Source organism: Parasteatoda tepidariorum, chromosome 9 (assembly GCF_982258835.1).
Source record: "Parasteatoda tepidariorum strain Cologne lab strain chromosome 9, Ptep-v5.0, whole genome shotgun sequence".
NCBI classification, from domain to species: domain Eukaryota; kingdom Metazoa; phylum Arthropoda; class Arachnida; order Araneae; family Theridiidae; genus Parasteatoda; species Parasteatoda tepidariorum.
In genome coordinates, this window is record NC_141763.1 from 78,552,240 (window position 1) to 78,574,528 (window position 22,289).

Sequence of the window (22,289 nt, forward strand, 5' to 3'; positions counted from 1 at the left end):
AATTCTTGTGCAAAATTTCGCCAAGATTTTTCAGGTGATTTAAAATGTCGATAAAAATTTTGTTTGAGTTCCTCTGCATTAAGCTTATATTGTTTAAGAATCAATTCTTTTACAAAGTCGTAGTTATTGGCATCATTAGGAGACTCTCTCGCCAACATATTTGAAATGTCGGGTGGTACTACGCTCAATAGGTAAGGCACCCATTCATCTTTAGGAATTTGTGCAATTTCTGCTCGACGTTCAAAATTTATCAGATACAACGACATTTCATCTTTACCTTCATTAAATTTTGGTGTTATTTGTAAAATCTGTATTTTATGAATTGTTTCACCTGATACCGGTCTGTTTTGGTGCTGAATTTGAGAATTTGCTTCTAATTCGAGTTTAAGCAATTCCAATTGATGTTGCCGTTCAAGTTCTTCCCGCCGTTCTTGTCTTTCAAGTTCTTCTCGCCGTTCTTGTTTTTCAAGTTCTTCTCGCCTAATTCTCTCCTCCGTTATACGAGTCAAACACATCTTTACATCCTCAACCTCATAATGTTTACTAGACATTATTTTTTTAATTTCACAAACATTTGCTTGAGGTGGAACAGATTCACCTAATTCGTCGGCCAATTCTATCAAATCCACTTTTTTCGCTTTATTAAGAGAAGCCATAATTTACAACTGATAAAAAACTACATATACAATCACTGACTACCTTAAATCAACTACTCTTACCATATCCCGCCGCTGCCACCAGTAAAATTCTGTTGTGTCACAACAACCAGAAATAAGACGTGAGTTGTATCAAACAATTTATTTAAACATTCACACGAAAAATCACAAAATATTACCCAAACGAAATATCTCTTCTCAGAAAAAAACTCTCTTCTTCAACAACAAAAAAAAGAACATCACTTCTCGTGTGTGTCTCTCAAGCAACATCATTTTAGCATTACCTCTCGAGGAATTGATGCTTTTAGCTCAGTTGTCACACTGTTACGTTACAGTACTAACGGAATTGTATCCTGAATGCGGAACACGAAGCATTAAACACGGAATTGAACATTAAAAGCCGTTAACTCGGAATTGGGTTGACTGTTCAACGCCGGTTACAAAATAAATTACATTTAACAAATTGATAATACATGCAGCTCTAGATGGCTGAAAATTCGAACTATGGTACTAACGGAATTGTATCCTGAATGCGGAACACGAAGCATTAAATACGGAATTGAACATTAAAAGCCGTTAGCTCGGAATTGGGTTGACTGTTCAACGCCGGTTACAAAATAAAATACATTCAACAAGCTGATAATACATGCAGCTCTAGATGGTTGAAATTTCTAACTATGTGCTTGAAACTTTAATTAGGGTTTTAGAACAATAACTTCAATAATAAAATATTTGAGTATTACGTAAAAGTCGTTTAAGCTTTAACCTGAATTTACAATAGATATTAAAAGAATGGTGTATTACATGCGTCTGACGTAAATGCGGATTTTTGTTTACAAATTATTAATGGAAAAACCAAATCTCTCTTCCTTAACATACAGGCGTAAAATGTTGTTATGAATTCGTTAGATTCTCCAAAGGTCAAAGCTACATGCATTGACGAAGTGCTGATCAAAAAATGGTCTCTTTTTCTCTATAAACACTCGAATAAATTATCTTATCGAAAATCGTGTCAAAGGTGAAATATTCAGGTTGGCAACAGAATTGGCTTTAAAGTCAGACAGAACACGTTATACGCCAACACTGGAACGGAATTAAGAATTTGTAAGTGTATCTTTATTTACTATATCTTTTTTTCTACGATCAAAGCATAAAAATTTTAAACCTTTAAATATTATTGAATTCAATAATATTTTAAAAGCAGTTTATTTATAATATTTAAAAAAAATGCTTTTAACGTTTTCAAAAGTTTTAGCATTATATTACTAAAAAACTACGATATACCGATCAATATATCTATTTTTACTTTATAGATCTGTACAAATTTCGTTGTTCACTTAATTCTTTGTTTAACTGGATAATAATTTATTTGCATAGCTTTTGATTTACCATCTATTCAATTAGTGGATTTTAAGCAATAGCCTTAACCTTCAACTTTAGTAGTATTTAACTGAACATAAAAGTACATGCAACAACTCATAAGTACTGTAGGTAACAATGTAGGTAACAACTGATAAGTACTGAAAGGAACAAGTGTTAAATGAACATGTGCAACTGAACGTATAGGGTATATTTTGGGCCGCCTAACAGAGCAAACTTGCTTTCGCGATTTATATTTAAAATAAAACTAAATACTAATCTTTCAAAGTGGCTCTAAAAGATTAGTTTATTCTAGTTTCACACTTTGGCAGAGTTAATCAAATTTTTGACCTTCCCATCTATACGAAATAGTGAAGTTGCACTGATTGGATGTTATTACTCTTTCTGTAACTGTTTAGTAAACTTTAATTTTCATCTATTTACTTTTTTTTTTCTCAACCTTGATCATCATGTTAAAGAAAAATTTCATTTGAAATGTACAGAGTGATTATTTGAAAACTGGCCATCTTGAATAACTTTTTAATTAAATCAAATTTAAAAAAAACATTTATCAATTTTGTTTTGCTTGGAGATATTTTAGACACTACACTAATCAATTGGGGAACTTTTCTCCTCTTTCCAAAAAAAGAGGTGATGGTCCATGAGATAGAATTTCTTCGGCTTGGTGGTCCGTAAGGATCAAGATTGATGATTGCTGTTATGGAATGAAACTATAAAATAAATTATAGAGTGAAGCTAAAATAAAATCAATTGAGGAACTTTTCTCCTCCTTCTGAAAATAGGGGCTGTGGTCCACGAGATAGAATTATTCCAGCTTGGTGGTCCGTGGGGATCAAAAGATTGGTGATTGCTGTTATAGAGTGAAACCAAAATAAAATTAATTGAAGAATTTTTCTCCTCCTTCTGAAAAAAGAGGCTGTGGTCCACGAGATAGAATTATTCCAGCTTGGTGGGCAGTGCGAATCAAAAGATTGGTGATTGCTGTTATGGAGTGAGACTATAAAATAAATTACAGAGTGAAACTAAAATAAAATCAATTGAGGAACTTTTCTCCTCCTTCTGAAAAAAGAGGCGGTGGTTCACGAGATAGAGAATTTTTTCGGCTTGGTGGTCCGTATGGATCAATAGTTTGGTGATTGCTGTAATAGAGTGAAACTAAAATAAATTTAAATTACATAAAACGTAATCCCTGAAATCCTGCCGCATTTAGCCTGACGTCAATGGGTCTCAAACTAACGAAAATTTTTACTGCTGTAAATAATTTATGTATGCGCTACTAGCAGAAAGTAGCATAAAAAAGCAGCAGTCGCTTAGACACCAGCTTGTGTCACAGTAGACGTCAGAAATCAGTTATCTATTCTTCGAACCCTGACAAATCCTTTTAAAGTTAAGCTTTCATCATAATCAGATTAAAAACGAGTAAAAAGCGAAATTCAGTTTAAATTGAAACTAAATGAATGCTTTTTCCACCTTTTAGCTGCCTTCCATTGAAAAGTAGGTTTAAAATACAATGATATTAGATCGAAATATAAGCCTGGAAATTTAATACTATATTCCGATAAAAGCAAAAACTTTAGAATGCGAATGAATAATAAATTTGTTTTGCTACAGCCTGCTGCGTTTTGAGCATTTTTATACTTCTGTATAATGGTATTTTCATTCAAAGGAACCAAAATAGGAAAATTTAGGAGTCAGGGTGCTTAAAAGATTATTTTTTACTTAAGCTCCTAACTTTAAAAATTATGAAAGGAAGCAGTAAAAATAAAACTAAATCTTCTATTCTATCTTTAGATTCTATTAAAGTTTTATTGTCATATTGACATATTAAAAAACAGGTATATAAAGACAGACTTTAAAATTGCAAATTTTTTTATAAAACTAAGTTTTTTTTTAAAAAAAAATATAAAAAACGGATATTTTTAAAAAAAATATCTAACTTAGAAAAATATTTTTCTTATAATATGGATGCCACTGGTGACTAACAATCTCAGAAGTGGTGAAATAAAAAGCAAAAATCTATTAAAAGAGATTAAAATTAGCTTCTTTTTCTTCACATTTCTTTCAGTTTACTATTAAAAGTGAATGCAAGGAATCTTTTCGTTCTAAATATGTATAATTTGCAGTGTAAGTCATGGTGGTAGTTACAATGGAATAATTAAAGAGATTAAAGAAATAAAAGGGACTTTAGTTTCTACCTAATCACTTTCAGTAACTTTTATAATGATGAAAAAAAATTACTTACTATTTACATATTTTAATTCATATAAATGATCTTATTTTTCAGAAAAATTCTTCAAATTTTAAAGTTAATTATTAAAATAGCGAATGTTTGCTATTATTTCAATGCAATATAATAACAGAGTTAAATATTGAAATTATTGATACATTTGTAAGGGAAGGTTTTCTATCTTCCTACTATGTGCGATTTTGGATAAATAAAAACGAAGTAAATTGGAGACATCACAACATTTAATATACACAGTTATTTACAAGTTAATATAAAATATATAAATCCATTAATACTTTTACATCCCAATGTCTGGAACGTCAATATAGTAATTATTATTATTGAGTTGTCTTAGCAACGTTGTTTTTATTTTTCATAAAACTAAAATATAAATGCTTGTTATGTTATTGCTCTTGCGCACCACAACCGTCATCTATGAAAAGGTACCCCTGGTGTCAATAAGATAGTGCCTTTTGCTTGACTTGTCAAAAAGAAAGAGGCGGCAATTTGGATGGCCGTAGTCGTTGGCCTCTTCAATCGACTGGCCCGTTAGTTTTCCGAAATATTTGTTGGTTTTTGAAATTGGCAAGGTTTAACACAGCGATGTGCCTTGTTTCCAAATTTAAAATGGTACCAACATAACTTATAACGAGAAGATTGGGATCTCGAACGGCTACGGTCTCGAGCTCTTACAGATTTATCTTGAGATCTACTCCTTGTAATGAATGTATCAAATTTCTTAGTTAATTCTGCAATATTAATCTCCAATGAATTAAATTTTTCGTTACTAATGTTACTATGCTTAAAATTTTTACTGGATACTTTATCAACTGTACATAACTCTGTTGAGCTAAATATGCCAATAATTTTGTCTGCCATCTCTGCCATTTTATCCAAAGAATCAGAGCTAATAGATAATATAGCTTGAACCTGTTGTGGTAGACTCTGTAGCCAAAGTGATTTTAGCAATTCCTCAGAAATGGAATTTTCAGCCAAACCTTTCATTTGTCGCAACAAGTCAGATGGACGCTTATCGCCAAGATTAAGTGTAGTCAACACCTTTTTTAACCTGGCTTCTTCAGAATCTGTCAATCTACTTAACAATGCATTTTTTAAGGCGTCGTATTTTCCATTCATTGGCGGGTTTAACAAAATATCCTCAACGAAATCTAAGCTATTTTCGTCCAATGAGGCAACGACAATGTTATACTTAGTTAAATCACGAGTAATATTGCCGTTAGCAAACTGTGCTTCAAGTTGTAAGAACCATAACTTAGGTTTATGTCGCCAAAAAATTGGTGGTTTAACTGCCACTTTGTTTACTTCTAAATTCACATTATCTTGAGTTGATGAATTTAAATTATCGTTTGTGCTTTCCTCCATGCTTAATATAAAGATAATTATAAAATAATGGTAATGCACAAACCTTTCTTTTATCCAAAATAAAATCTTCGCACTGTTAAACTAATCACGTCCTGAGGTCACCAGTTGTAAGGGAAGGTTTTCTATCTTCCTACTATGTGCGATTTTGGATAAATAAAAACGAAGTAAATTGGAGACATCACAACATTTAATATACACAGTTATTTACAAGTTAATATAAAATATATAAATCCATTAATACTTTTACATCCCAATGTCTGGAACGTCAATATAGTAATTATTATTATTGAGTTGTCTTAGCAACGTTGTTTTTATTTTTCATAAAACTAAAATATAAATGCTTGTTATGTTATTGCTCTTGCGCACCACACATTATTTTAATGGAAATATCAGGATTCTTAATTTTAAAGGAAATGTGTATATTTTCCAATAAGTTCATAGCTGACAGATTTATTCTTCTATCTTCGAAAAAACTAATTTTGTGTTTATGTTGTTAGAAACTTACAAATTGAGTGTTTCGGGTCATTTAAGCCACAGTCATTTTTATATATGTCTGTTAAAAAATCTTCTTAACTATTTTAAAAACAAAGAAATTACTCAAACACTTTGTACTCTTATTCAAAAAGCTTTCAGATTTTTTTTGTACACTGTAAAGTAGTAAAAAAAATAACTGCAAACACCTGTTTAAGTAGATAATTACTCGTATTTGAACAAACAAATTCTGTAAATTTTAACTCCTTCCTTCTCGCTCCCTTGAAAATGACGGGGGGAGGTTTCGCCCTCCATTTCTCCCTCCCGTGATATTTCCGGGCAGGAGTGTTCAGTGGTAACGTGCCTATAAGAATAAAATAATTCATTTCTTTTGTCCAGAAAACACTTTATTTCTCATTTTACACACCTGATGGCAGTACCAGGATATTTTTAAGGTAATTGTTGATAGTTAAGTTATTTTAAACTAGATGTCAGCACCAATCAAGGATGCGGGGATAAAAAAAACACACTTTTATGACAGTTTTCTTGGAAATTAACCGATCGTTAAGGGTTAACAGACAATTCTATAAAATAAATTTCTCAGCATTATGATCGATGCAGCAGCATTCGTTCGATCAATCGACGTTGGAATTCAAATATGGGTCAGCTCATTGTGAAGTTGAGTGCTTTGTCTTTTTGAGCTACCTACTCCGTTTAAAGAAAAATCTTAAACATTTTTTATCTTTAAAGTCTTACTTAATTGAAATAATATTTAAGTGTAAAAACGCTTAGAACTATACTGGGGCACCGTATGATAATGTCTGGCAAGTTGAGCTAAACTTAACTAAAAAAAGTATATCTAAAGAAATGTAATCATCATGTACAGTATCAGTTTAAAAATAAAATCGATGCGTAGTTTCATATGTACGATGTTCAAAATCATAAATTTTAGATGGAAAATAGGAGCAAGTATAGTAAATAATCGTAAAATGATTTTAAAAAAAAATAGAGTTATTGTACGGTAAGCGAAGCTGCATGGCAAAAATTAGAATTTGAACTGATTGTTTTAATCCGTCTATGATAAGGAAGAAAAAACAGAGAAAAACCGTTTTCTCAACAAAACAGCTTTAGACCGTCAAACATACTAAATCTGCAAAAAGAAGGGACATTTTTTACAGTGCTCAAATACCAGATAAAAACAGAAAAAGTTTCTGTTTCTCCTTAAACAGTTTTTTTTCTGAGGAAAATGTATTTTTCTTCTGTAAAATTTAAAATTATTTATTAAAGTGTAATTTGATCGAGATCAAGAATGAGATTTTTTGCTGCTTAAAAGAGCATTCTATCTCTCACTTATTAATAAAAACTGATAGCATCGCAATATGTTTTACTTCATGTCACTTTCAACCATTTAAAACGTTTTCGTTGTTACGTTCAAGTTATGAAAATTAGCCCTTCCAGTTAGCATTTGATTTTTAATATGCTGATATAATATTATAAGATAATTATAATTATTATATTACTCTAACTAGATATTATATATTTCTTTTTGTTTTTTTCTGAGTCAATTTACTATTTAAGACATTGTGAAAGTTTAGAAAGTTTTAATATTTCTATTTTGTTTAAAGATTTCTTTTGTTTTTTTAAAGAGCCAAAATAAATATATTTATCACTGAATTAATGTAGCTCCACTTTTATTTGAAATATTGTAAAAATATTTTCCTTCTAGAACATATATACTACCAACGTACCGCAACATATATACTACGAAAATGCAACAAAACATGTTCTTAGTAAGTATGCTATTATATTATTTATACATTTTATTTAACTGTTTTAAAATGTTTTAATTTCAAAAATGAAAATTATCCTAAATAATAATAATCTTTTTGTGCTAATTTAATGATAGAGATAAAAATGTAAAGCTATAGTCAAAGATTAAGTACGATTGTGCTAATGCGTCCTTATTGTGATAATGCGTATATTTTTTTGAATACAAAAAAATACCGTGGCTTAGACTTTATATTTCTAATCCTAGACACTGTTCTGTATAATTCTTCTTCTTCGCGGCACTACAGATCAGATCAGGCTCATGCCGTTCCAACGAATATCTTTTTTTATGCAGCGAGATGCATGTTTGGTTGGTTGGTTCTAATGCCACTTGCACACACGGGCAAGCCTGTTTGGTAACACCGACCAAATTTAAGGCAAAGTGTTCGTTTGTTGTTTATCAGTGGGGCCATCTATGGCCAAGAATACGATTTCTGCCACACCAAACGTCACACTCGTTTTTTATAGGGCGGACCCATTAATACATCCATTCATTCATTCACAGATCGTAATTTTGACCTGAATCAGAGAACGATCGATCTCCAATCCAGTAACCCCAGAGGTATTGATTTGTTATGGGAACATGGAGTACTTTTGAGACTCGACAGATTTAACGTGCATCAGTCACTTTACTACACGGGGAGTCTTCGATTGGCTGTGTTCGAACCCACGAACTCTCGGACATGGGCCCAGCGACCTACCGACCAGGCTATCTCAGGCTGCATGCTTTTTCCAATTGACCACCTTTGATATTTTAAAACTTTTCTCGGTGAGCTGCGATGGTTGAGGGAATCGAGCACTTGCCTCCCAATGCGGTGGTCCAGGTTCGAATCCTAGCGGTGGTTGGTTGATACGAATTCTGCTCCAGGCTCGTACCGATTGGTTGCAGAATTCGTATCAACCAGTCACCACCCCTCACCGAGTTAACTAATCACTGAGGAAAACGCAAAATATGCTCAATAGGTGAGGGATCATCGGTTAGAATCCCCTTGACGTCGAACAAACCGATCATAGGAGGTAGTCGTTGTTTTCCTCTCAATAAAACGCAAGAGTGGGTTAGTTCCATCAAGAAAAAGGAAAAAAGTCCTCGAGGAAAGTCAGTTTATCCTAATGCTTGATCCACGAATTATCTTGTCCTTTGGATTGGGTTTACAGAATTGAACATTGCTAGTCGCAAACTCAGAATTGGGTGACTGTTCAACACCGGTTAATAAAATAAAATTTTTCTCTGTGTCTTCAAGCTATGGGAGTACTTTTCTAACCCAGCTGCTTAGTTTATACTTAGTCGGGCTGTTATCTTTTAATCTAAATAAGTGCCCATGATTCGCCAATATAGTGCCACGTTTGGTTCGATTTGATGACTTTTACTGCATCTGGTGACTTTCATCGACTATAAATTTCGTTATTGTAAAGGTTTCGCCAAAAGTTATTGTCTAGGACAACAACGATAATTTTTCGTAGCATTTTTTCACAAATTAGTAGTCTGTTTTATATATGCTTGCTCATGCCAGTTATTGCTGAGTTAGAGGATTACTGGTCTCGTTAGTGTCTTATTTCTCCAAAATTGGAAAACTGAAATATATTTACATTACTTTTGTGTATTACTGGATACTGATGTTTCATAAAACTAGCTAGAATTCCACTCCTTTTTCATACTTTGAATTCAATGAATATGTGTGTTACAGTTCTTCAAAACGTTTCTTTGTTTTCAAGATAAAGAAGGGTGAAAATGACTTAAGATTTTTAGACCAATTCATTAACTGATATTTTTTTTTCTTCTTTCGCTTTTTAAACTCCAATACGATTTTATATAGTTTCAAAAGGAAGAAAAATTTCAAAAAAATCAAATTTTTTCTGGTGAAAAAGAGGTGAAACCCGAGATGAAACAACAAAGACAAAGCTTTTACTCGCAACTCCAGAGAAGCTCTCTTAAATTAACATTGCTTGGAAAATAATATCAATTTTAAAAGGCAATTTATTACATTAACAACCTTCCATAATTTCTTTTCTTGTGGTACACAAAATTTTCCTTTCTGTTTCGGTTCAGGATGCTATTCGTTTTATTAAAAATACCTCAAATAACTGAAACTAATATCAATCTTTACTATATTAACAATCTCGGTTGGGGGCACTAATGCAGATTGTCTCGTAGAAATATCTCGTGAAATCTTGATGTAGTGGTTTTGAACTTTAGTTGGATCACCTTTATTATTGTAATCTCCTAGCTTTGTACCATTTATTATTTATTGCAACATTTATTGCAACATTTATTATCAGCATTCATCATTTTATGTTATTTCTTTATCTAAATTCTCAATCTTAATTTATTATTCAAAATTAAACACTTTCTCACATTTTATTATTTACATCCACCTTTTGGTTTTATTTTTAGATTGAAATAGTCAAGAATTAACATTTTAAGTTTTTCCCTTAACCAATCCGTGAGAACCGAAGAAATCCCTCAATCTATTTAATAAATTACACTAAATAGTAATTCCCTTAAGAGTCCATCGGAGCTTGTTTGCCAGATTTTCCCTAGTTTTTGAGAGTGAAGCACTTCAATTTTCGATTAATCGGCTCACATTTACACATTATACACATTTGCACATTATACACACATATATATACACGCACATTATTTTAAGGGAAATGTATACAGTTCCAAATAAGTTTACACCTTACAGATTTATTCCTATATCATCTAAAAAATTAATGTTGTGTTTGTTTCGTAAAAATCTACACATAGAGTGTTTTGGATCATTAAAGCCACAGTCATTTTGATAAATGCCTGTTAAAAAATCAGTGTAACTATTTTAGAAACAAAGAAATTGCAGTAGCATTTCGTACTTTGCAGTAACATTTTTTTTTGTACACTGCAAATTTTTTTTCAATTTACGTAAAAAACTGTCAGCTGGTTTGTCAGTATAAAGCCGTTTATTTCATCGAAACTGTTATTTAAATGTTTAAGTATAAAATTACTCTTATTTGAAATATATATATATATATATATATATATATATATACCTGTTTTTTTTTAATCTGTAGGTACTCTTCCTAGCTCTTTTCTCCTACGCTTTTGCTGGAGCAAGTAAGTTTTAAATTATGTCAGTTACTTTAAGATTTTCTATTTTGCTTTAATATACTTTGTGAAAGAAAGTATTTTCTGAAAGGGATTCAAATAATTTTTCAAAAACAAAAATTTTCGAAACTGTTAAGCATAATACTGGTAATTAAAGTTTTGTCTGTTTTGTAACTGCGTGGAAATTACGGCAACCGTTTGCAAGCGTTAACAAATACAAGTGATCCTCTTTTAACTTTAATACATGTTAATGTTAATGCATATTGAATCATAATTTTGAGTATTTTTTTTTGAAGTTAGAAGCAAGTATAAAAAAGAAACATGTTTCTGAAACTTTTTCCGTTTTTACACTTCATTATGTAATCATAAGGTAAAATTTGACTGAAACACAGTTTTTCATAACTCTTAAATTGGAAACTAAATCGAACCAGATTGTGGTTTAAAGTACCGGAGTAAACTGAATAAGGTATCCATATTGGGCCTAAGCCGCACCTTTCGAAACTATTTCTAGCTTTCCTTTAACTACAGTAGGGAACAAATGTTTTGTTGCATTTATACAAACACTTGATCAGTCCTGATTCCGGGTGATTTCCGGATCCCGTTCATGATTCCCTGATTTCAATTCTGAAATTAGTTTTGCTCCTAAAGTTTTTTAAATGACATTTATAGTCGACATTTTGTCGAAATGTGGAAGTTTAAATAAAGCGTTATATACAACAAGGAGTAGTGTAAATGCTACGGCAAATTTTTAGGCGAGTTAGGGCACATCGTCCGGATTAAAATTACATAGGTACCCATGACAGAAATGTCGTCATATGTGTCTAGGCAAGCTTCTTTATTATGAAGAAGAAGCATACATGTTCAGAAGCATACGAAGAAACATAACAGGGAAGCCCCTTAGCTACATATGACGACATTTCGGGCATAAATTTCTGTGTAATTTTTATCCTGATATTGTGTTCTAACACCCATAAATGTTTGTTGCAACATTTACCCGACCACCAGTCACATATAACATTTTTTAACTTGTACATTTCAACAAAATATAAACTAAAAACGTCATTTATTAAAATAAAATAAAAATTTGTTGCTTGGAGAGAGAAACTGATTGCAAATTTGAATTCAGCAATATGAAAACTTACAAGAACAGTTAAAAAATCTCTTGCAACAGAAAAAAAATTTCCTTATTTGTGTTATTCTTAGCGTTATTCTTTCTTAGTGCACTCAACTACTTTGGTGCTAGCCTAGTGCAACAGTGAACTGATTTTTTTAAACTAGAATGTGTTAAAAATTTTCAATTTTATATTTTCAAAAGCATTAATTGCCGACGAAAAATGGAGATGTTCGATTCTAACACGCAATGAAAATTACCCTTAAATCCCAGGAAAGTGTTAAATAAATGTTCATTTCGAACTGTATATTTCCAGCTATGTATAATAGTGCAATTAGAGGAAAAGATAATTAATGAAAAATTACATTTCATGTATAATACAACTGTTGAGGAAACAAATTTTAAAAAATATATTTGTTCAAAATATTGAAATAGATTATTATAAGAAAACCATTATATTCAAACTTATTATGATAAAAGAACACGATATCTAGGCATTAACAACTGAAGGGTGGAAGCATCAACAGAACATTTTGTTATCAAGCCTTCTTAGAAAGCTATCAACATTTTTTCCCTGTTTCGCTGTTATATACTAGGAAAAATTTAGGGAAATGCGTTGCAAAAATCTTTATTTGCAGATTTGGTTTACAGGGAAGATTTAACGATTTTAAAAGGTCTTCCAAGTGTAGTCAGATGGAAACTCTTTTATAATATCTATTTCCAAGAACTATTGCCATTTAATATAAAAATAATGTTTTCAATATGAAATTGAATATTTATGGTTCTTAGTAAAAGTGAAAGCATGTGGTTTGTAATTAATAAGATATAGATAGTTAAAACTAAGTCTTAAACGGCATTTATATATGTTCTCGATAATATGCATTTGTGTGCTTTGTTTCAAATATTTTGAATTTCAACTATTCTCAATCGAAGGGAAATTTTTATTTTGAGAAACAGAACACTTTTATATTGTGTATTAAATAATAAAAAAAAACTTTTTTGATTTTTATTTTTACAGCGAAGTTTAAAACAAAATGAGAAATATATAAAAAAATATCCTATGACTTTTTTTTTATTTCAATGTTTCAATTACCTCACGCTCAGGACTTTCATTTAATAGTGCAAACTTTTTATAAAGAAATTTATTAAAATTATTTTCAAAGTAATTTATTAGAAAGCGATCTACTCTTTTTCCTTCACGTCTCACTGTTATATATAAGGAAAAATTTAAGGAAACAGGCTGCAAATGTACCCATTTAGAAAACAACGATTGGTTTAAAGGGAAAATTTAACGATTTTAAAACATCTCCCATGTGGAGCCAGACGTATTTGGGAAAATTCTTTTATAATAACTATTTCAGAGAACTATTGCAATTTAATATAAAAATAATGTTTTTAACAGGAAATTGAATATTTTTGGTTCTTACAAGGGAGACTAGGGAAGTGTGACTCGCCAATTTTGAAATAAACTAGTAGGATGTATTCCTTATGAGGAATAATTTTAGGGGGCAACATTCGTTTCGGCCCATAGAAGGTCCTATGAGAGATAAAAAATAATTCAATATATAGAAAAATCGGTATTTTATTACTTCAATGCAGACTATTAGTTATTGTAATTATCTCATACTCCAATTAATTTTGTGGTACTTTCACGTACTATAAAATGCATATTTATTGACAAAATTGATTTCGAAAATTTTATACATCTGTAGTTTTCAGAAAAACCTGTTAGGTTTTTCTAAAAAAAAAATTGGCATAAATTTTTTTCCAGAAAATTTACCAAATCAATTGGAGTATGTAATTGCAAATTAATTAATAATTAATTAATAATTAATTAATAATTAATTAATAATTAATTAATAATTAATTAATAATTAATTCATAATTAATTAATAATTAATTAATAATTAATTAATAATTAATTAATTAACCAATTAATTGTAATATGAGATAATTACAATAACTAATAGTCTGCACTGAAGTAATAAAATATCGGTTTTTCTACATATAGAATTATTTTTTAACTCTCATAGGACCTTCTGTGGGCCGAAACGAATGTTGCTCCCTAAAATTATTCCTCGTAAGGCATACATCCCACTAGTTTATTTCAAAATTGGCGAGTCACACTTCCCTAGTCTTCCTTGTTAGTGAAAGTGCATGTAGTTCGGAATTAATAAGATATCGATATTTAAAGCTAAATCTTAAAAGGTGTTCAATTCCATAAATTATTGTCCTATGACAAAGAAATTGTATAATGAATATTTACGAATTAGAAAATAATTTCAAATGATACATCAAACTCATTTACGTGTTTTTCTGAAAATTAACTTTACTAAAATTAGCTAATTAAAAATCAGCCAAATAAATTTGGTTTAAAAATTTATGATTTAAAGGATAACTTAATAGTAACTCATTTATTAATAATAATCTTTCATTAGTTTTTATGGCTCGCTGTGTTTTTTTCTTATTAGTTCAGTCCTACATAGTCTCAGAAAAGTTTAAGTGTGATTAAATCAGTTTAATCTTTTCCTTACTGCTGGTACAACATGAGACAGTAGAGCATGGTACACCGTAAGCAAAGGGTTAAGATAAGTTACAATTTAAATAATTGTCTTAATATTTCTTCGAGTAATATTCTTAATAGATAGTCACAAATATTTCTAAATCGTTTTCATAAGACCAAAAACTTCTTTTAGCCATTAACCATTACAGGACCTAACTTTTAACTGAACGACTAACTTTAAATTCGACTGCTGGAAAAATTTCCGTCAACTTCGAATTCGTTGCCTTTTATTTAAAAAAAATATTTATTTTGAACTTATAGAAGCTAAAAAATAAATTAACACTAAATATATTTCTAGTTGATACACGAAGAGAAACTACCTGCCAAACTCACAAACGAAATTCTGGAGGGAACAGAGCTTTGATGAGATGGGACATTAGGTGTGATGCTCAAGGTTTGTATATGCCTCTTCAGTGCACTGAAGATACACCCAAATGGTGCGCCTGCTACAACAAAGAAGAAGCTATCACCCAACCATCGAGAGGAACAAAATCTTGCGAATGCCATCTGGCTAGAGATATAGCCATGAAAAACTGTAAGTAAACATTCATTCATAATTAATCAGTAAATTGTTTATGTTCTCGATAATATTGGTTTGTTTGTTTTGTTTTAACTACGTTGAATTTTACTTTTTCGCAGTCGAATAGAACCTTTAATTTTAAAGAATAGAACACTTTTATAATGTGCATTAACCCCTTAATGATCATTTAATTTTTAAGAAAACGTTCATAAAAGTGCCTATTTTGCCAAATATACGTGTTTGATTAGTGCTGACATCTAGTTTAAAATAAACTAACTATCTACAATTACCTTAAAAATATCCTGGTACTGCCATCTGGTGTGTAAAATGAGAAATAAAATGTTTTCTGGACGAAAGAAATGAATTATTTTATTCTTATAGGCGCGTTATTACTGAACACTCCTGTCCGGAAAATTCACGGAAGCGAGAAATAGAGGGCGAAACCTCTCCCCGTCATTTTCACGGGAGAGAGAAGGATAATAAATAAAGCTTTTTTTTTATTTTTACAACAAATTTTAAAATTAAATGAGACAAATATTTAAAAAAATATAGGAATTTTTCCAATTAAATGCTTCAATTATCACCCGCCTAGGACTTTCATTCTAAATCACAGAGTTTTTATAAAGAAATTAATTTCTACTACACAATCCAACTTATAAAAGCTTATTTGAAAATCTAATAAATAAATAAAAAAGAGCGAGGATGAGATCACTTTTAGGCAATTAACTTTAAATGCAGGGATAAAGTACAATTTATTCCTTTAATGTGCAAAAAAAATCATCCTAATTTAAAAAAAAGGCCTAGTTTGCTTTTAAACAAAACTCCACTAAAAGATAGAATAATAAAGTTTACCTTTGGTTTTGAGTTGTAACTGTTAATAAAGCTACCGAAATATCTTCGATGATAAAATTTTTAAATTTTAACCTGACAGCCTGAATCTCATAAACCACAGTAAGTATTAGATCGATACATTTCAGCATAGTAGTCAACAGAAATATTAAAATTATTTCTATTTCTGTCGTGAGATAAGATAGAACACTCATAAAATGTTCCATCACTTGCTGTACTTCTTCCTCACGCACCTTTTCGAACCATAACTTGAGAATCATATAATTTTCATGCTTTTGCTCGATAAGAAAGCCCCATCACCAGTAAACAGTATAACAGTATGTGGCACAATAGCACTGTTTATGCTTAAAATTTCAACAGCCAGATCAGAAAGGATCAAAAATAAATCTAAATAAATCTAAATAATTAATTAGTAACAAAGTTTTTATTTCTATAAAAATACAAAATTATTTTGACTAATCATTTAACATACAATTCAACAATAGTTAAATTTTTACTTAAAAGAACTTAACAAAATGAATCTTTTTTTTTAATGGCAGACGCTTGGAACTATTGTCCATTGGCTTCAGAAAGTGCCAGAACTGCTACCCTCTTCTCGTTACCCAGTGGGCACCTGTGGCTGCTCCATGGCTGTGGAGCAGCGTCGCCCATGTCACCCAACCACAAGCCCGTTTATTGGGCGGGTCACACATAAAGAAGAAAGGACATAGAACACAAAGAGAGAGAAAGAACATCCGTGCCCAGAGCGGGATTCGAACCCGCAGCCACTGGCTCCGCAGTCAGGCACGCTAATCGCTCGGCCACCTGGCCGGCTACAAAATGAATCTAAATAAATATTTAATGTATAATAAATTTTTTAACATTACTTAAATTATTGCTTGAGACAACCTAACAAAATTAATAAATAGCTATAGCGCTGCCAATGGATTGAATAATACAAGTTTATGGCGCCACATAAGAGAATAATCTGTACGGAGAGATTATAATAATTGGGTACCTGCAACTCGAGAAAAAGACGATCACTGATACACTGACACGTGACCTATGACCTCAGCACCAGATGATAATTTGTAAACAAGATGACGTGTTAAAGTCAAGGCATGTTTGCCCACATCTGTTAGAATGTTAATTCACGTGAAGTTAATTAAATACAACAGCGCATCGCTCATCGAATTTGTTAAAATATACTTTTTTTTCTTCTACATCTTTTTTCTCTTAGATTTATTATTGGTTTATGTATTTTATAGTAACCGAGATATATTTTTGTTTTTTGTGCTTGGTAACTTCGAGCTATAATTAGATTGTTTATGCTCTGCATGGATTTGTGCCTGTTCTTGTGTTAAGTAAGAAATATATAGTGAAAGAAATGAAATCTTTGTAAAAGAATATAGAATGTGTCTCTCAAGAGAATCGTGACTTGACTGACTTGGCTTACTCAAAATGGAATGGGAAACATAGTTTCAAATGGCCCCGTTTCAACAACCCATCAGAATCGAGATACACACATTAAGTCCCTTGCAAGTATCCCATTGCATTCAGACAAATTCACACTTTTTCTTCTTCAAAAAGGATCATATTTTCTTTAGTATGTTCGTCCAACAAAGATTAATTCCTACCAGTATGAGATCTATATGCACATATTTAACAAGATCGAAAGGATTTTTTTATCGTATCCATGGACAATTAAATGGCCACGTGTGCCTTCAGAACTGTATCCACAAGCTCCAATACATCATTACTGTTGAGGATCTCACGAAGTTCTGAAGTCAGTGGCACCATACATATGGATTGTAAAACATATGGGGTAAGGGCTGGGCACACGAGAATGTGATCCGGGGTAAGTTGGATAATTTGATACACTAAAATACGCATTAAGCAACTGTAAATGCAGAACCAACCACCAGGGCAAAGGTTGTTTTGGGGAAAAAGCTTTCATTTTTGTCTATTTGTACTTTTGTACATTGTTGTACATTTTGCATATTTATTCATTTTGATAAAGGAGCACTGTACTTTACTCTCAATACCAGATGGAAAAAAAATATTGTAATTTTGTTTACTTCTCTTTTTCAGCTGCTTTGCCATGTGATGTTCCCAAATGTGACCGATCAGGCAAATACGACAAGAAGCAATGCTGTGAGACAACCAGAAAATGCCACTGTGTGGATGCAGTTACTGGGCAAAAGAAAACTCAGCCGACATCTGACACAAACCTTGTCTGTTAATTAATTACCATTCCGTGGCAGGAATGGTCTTTTCGACCTGCATCGCTTACAACTGAAATGTTAATACCTGTTATTGTATCGAAAAATAGTTTTAAACAATCAATTTAAAATTAAAATGTTTTATGAATAAACATTTCTAATGTATGTTTGTGCATTTCATTTCTTCAACTACTTTGTTTGAGTCCACTATTCAAGAATGAGTCTGAGATATGATTAAGCTTCAGTGTGTAACAAAAAAACAAACAAACAAATTGGTTTTAATAGCAAGCAAAGCAAGCTTTGTGGTCACAAAGCTACCGATGAATGAGAAGGAAAAGAAAGGAACTTATGAGTTAAAGACCTCTTTTAGAATGTTGAAAAAAGAATTTTTTTTATCTTGTTTTGCTTTGGTTAAAATGGTTCGCCGAAAGTCCTAAGATCAGGAAAATAGCTAAGTACATTGAGGGAAAAAAATGGTCAAAACTGCCAAAATATTAGAGATAATGACAACATTTATCGTTTTTCTGGCTCTTTTGGCAGAACAAAATCATTTAAAAAAAGCTAAGGAATTAAAAAGAAAAAAAAACGAATTAGGAATTAATTAAGAAAAAAAGAATTTAAGAAAAAGAAGTTTTCAAAATTAGACTAAAGGAATTTGAAAACTAACAACTAATGCGTATGTAGAATATTTTCGGGGAAAGATCAGATCAAACGGATTGAGAATTGCATAGCAATGTACCGTGCATCGCTAGAGGCAACTCACCATTATGGGCTGGCTGCTCGAGAGCATTTGAAACGATATTTTTATTTTTCTAACCTATTTTAATTTTATGTTTTCTAGTAATAATTGGCTAACATGAAATTCAAACTGGCCCAGATATGTTTTCTTACAGCAATTTAAGGATTTAACAACCATTATTTTGAACTCGGCAAATTGATCAAATATTTAATATAAAGCTATCGTGAGTTATCCTTACAACCTAAAGAGTATATATATATATATATATATATATATATATATATATATATATATATATATATATATATATATATATATATATATATATACAACACAACACTGTAAAAATTACGGAATGAATTACGGTAAAAAATATTGGCACCCTAAGCGCATTATTTGTAAATTTCATTTTACCGTAAAATCCATTTTCACCCTAAAATTTTATCCCGTCATTTTTACTGTAATATTTAGTGAATCACAGTTGTTTAGCAATATTACAATGAAAATAACTGTAAAAATTATGGTAAAAATGGAGTTTACGGTAAAATAAATTTTAGTAATGCTGCATTCAGAATGCCATGAATTTTTTATAGTGAACGGGTTTTAATATATTTTTGTGATAAGAAATATTACTCCGAAATAGTTGTTATGCTAAAGAAAAATCAAGTTTTTAAAAATTAAGGGGCCGTCTCTAAAATATATCTGCTGATAAGAAATTTACGGACCATTCAAGGTTTTTACAAAGCATAAATAAAGCTAATTCACGTAATAAAATTTTTCAATGTTTGGGAGAAAAAAATTCTTTGTACTTACTTTTGCAGTTCATACTTTTAAGAACTCAATTTACGTAAATAAAGCATTTTTAAGTCTACGATATTAATATTTAGTCATGTTTTAAGGACTATGAAGTAAGATAATAAAAGAGAAATTATTCAAAATGATGGGCATATTTTTATTCATTCAAAAATTTTAACAGATTTTTTTCTGTAAAGATGAACCTAAAGAGTTTTGTAGTCAGAATTTCATAAAAGTATTTTAGCATCAAACGTTTCATTCATTTGAGATTTTTTATAAATAGCTTAGCTTTTGGGTAATTTACGCTTAGGTAATTATTCAGCATCGTCGATCTTAATTGTATTCGACAATTGAACAAAAGCAAAAAATTAAGATTTGAAAAGTGAATCTAACTATCCAAGGCTGATAATCACATAATTTTGTTTCGCCTTCTTGTGAAAAATCCTTAAGAGCTCAGCAAGGAGAAAAAAATTCTAGTGAAATTACCGTACTGTATCTTATTGACATTTCTGATAAAAAAAAAGCTACATTTCTGGTATTAAAAACCAAAATATACCGTATTTGTATCTTTTATTTGATTATTTTTCCGTTCAAAACACAACGGTTCAAAAGAAATTCTGGTTTTGAAAATCATAATTTCTATTATCACAGATTTAGTAAAATATACAGAACTGAAAAGTAAATTTAACAGAATAAATGATTTCTTATGCCACGCTCTAAGGTATCAGAATAAATTTATAAAATTTTACATTATTTATCATATATTGTAAAATCATATTTTATTGTTAATTTTTCTAAAATTATTACCAATTATAATAAAGAACCTTACATTCATATTTCCGTTTTTAAACTTTTATGCATTGACATCATCTTTTTCACCGACATCTTAGATTATTCAAATATAGCGTAATATTCATAATCAGTGTTTCTCCAAGCCCGTAACAATTACTTAATACAGTGCTCGAAAAAAAGAGAGAAAAAAATGACCATCCAGAATAACTTTTGATTCAAAGATCTTTGCGTTCTAGTACACAATCTTAATAGTTCGAGGAAGTGACCTCAAATATGCTAATTAATTTATGCAGGCGATATTTTAAATTATAAAATTATACACAAAAACGTATCTTCTTTGAATAAACGTACCTTTCTCCCACGGATTCCAAAATATAGGGAAATATGGCTTTAATATGGCTTTAATAAGATATGATCCCAATGGTTTTGTCAGGAATTCGGTCCAAAGTTTGGACCCCTTAATGCTAATGACCCCTTGATTTTGCTTTATCTCGAAAACTTTTCAAGCGAAATGAAAATGTTTGCACGCAATTATAAAATTCATTTATCCAAGTTTTTGCAAATATTTATTATTCTTTTATAAGATAATAGTCGAAAATATCTTGAATTGTAAGGAATACAATTTTTACATCATTTCAACGAATGAAATTTTACATGGCAAAATACAAATTTGAGCGAAATCGGTTGGATAGTTTTAATATTTGAGAATTCAAATATTGAACATGTGACTACTTTAAAATTCGATTTCTCAGGAAGTATTCAACCGATTTCGCTCACATTGTGCATTTTGCCATGTAAAATTACATGCTTTAAAATTATGTAAAAAATTGTACACCTTACAACTTTTTTGAACTATTATTTATTAAAATAGTAAAAAGTAATAAATACTTACAAAACATTATTTTTTGCTTGAAATTATCTTTGGATATACGAATTTTATAAGTGTGTGCAAAATCAAATTCAATGTTTAAATTCGCATAAAAACTTCTCGAGCTATATTGAAGTACAAAAAAATTAAAATTAATATTAAGGGGTTCAAACCTTGGGTCGTTCTCCAGACCAAACTATTGGGATCTTATTTTCCAGCTTGCAACTGCTCCCTATATTTAGGGGGTCAGAAATCTGAATCCGTCGAAATAAAGTGACGCTTATTCAAAGAAAGTATGTTTTGTGTCGAACTTCGTAACCTAATATATCTTCTTCACTAATTAAATAATATTTGAGATCACCCTCTCGAATCATAAGGAATGAGACCCAAAACTTGAAGATCCGATCATTGGATCAAAAGTTATTAAGGGTGATCTGTTTCTTTTGGCGCACTGTACAATTTATCGTTTTACTTTTTGGGCAGCTTTTTTTCGATTCAGATTTCTATACGCCCCCGCTGTGTTATTTTAAAACTCAGAATCACAAACCAAATCAAAAATTCCGAATAATAAGTAAATAGTTAATCAATGAAAAGAATGATTTTGAAGTAAAATAATTTTTCATACACGTTACACATTGAATTTCCTCAAAGCAACTAGTTTTATTTATGCATATAAATATTTATTTATTTTAGCAAATTAAAGAGGAAATGGAACAAAAAAATTATTTTCCGCACTCCTAAATTATTTATGTATTTGGGGGGGGGGGATAGTATTGCTTTATTACTGTTGAAGTTTCACAACAGTTGTTTATTTTATTTTTTTTATTT

The 22,289-nt window shown here is 30.7% G+C and overlaps 1 protein-coding gene across 1 annotated transcript; it reads left to right on the forward strand.

The window, feature by feature from the left end:
* The first annotated feature begins 1,730 nt into the window (after nucleotides 1-1,730).
* LOC107447137 (U20-hexatoxin-Hi1a) lies at nucleotides 1,731-18,432 on the forward strand. The gene is made up of 5 exons (XM_087152208.1): nucleotides 1,731-1,760; nucleotides 7,844-7,907; nucleotides 10,990-11,032; nucleotides 14,996-15,232; nucleotides 18,137-18,432. Exons 2-5 carry the CDS (start codon nucleotides 7,887-7,889, stop codon nucleotides 18,286-18,288), a joined length of 453 nt encoding a protein of 150 aa, XP_087008334.1. The 5' UTR covers nucleotides 1,731-1,760; nucleotides 7,844-7,886; the 3' UTR covers nucleotides 18,289-18,432.
* Nucleotides 18,433-22,289: the final 3,857 nt, after the last annotated feature.

Bases quoted from the DNA above. Each gene is read 5' to 3' on its own strand.
- LOC107447137 (XM_087152208.1), top strand. From the start codon at position 7,887: ATGCAACAAAACATGTTCTTA. The intron at 7,908-10,989 runs GTAAGTATGCTA...TTTAATCTGTAG, and splicing joins TGCAACAAAACATGTTCTTA to GTACTCTTCCTAGCTCTTTT. The intron at 15,233-18,136 runs GTAAGTAAACAT...TCTCTTTTTCAG, and splicing joins AGATATAGCCATGAAAAACT to CTGCTTTGCCATGTGATGTT.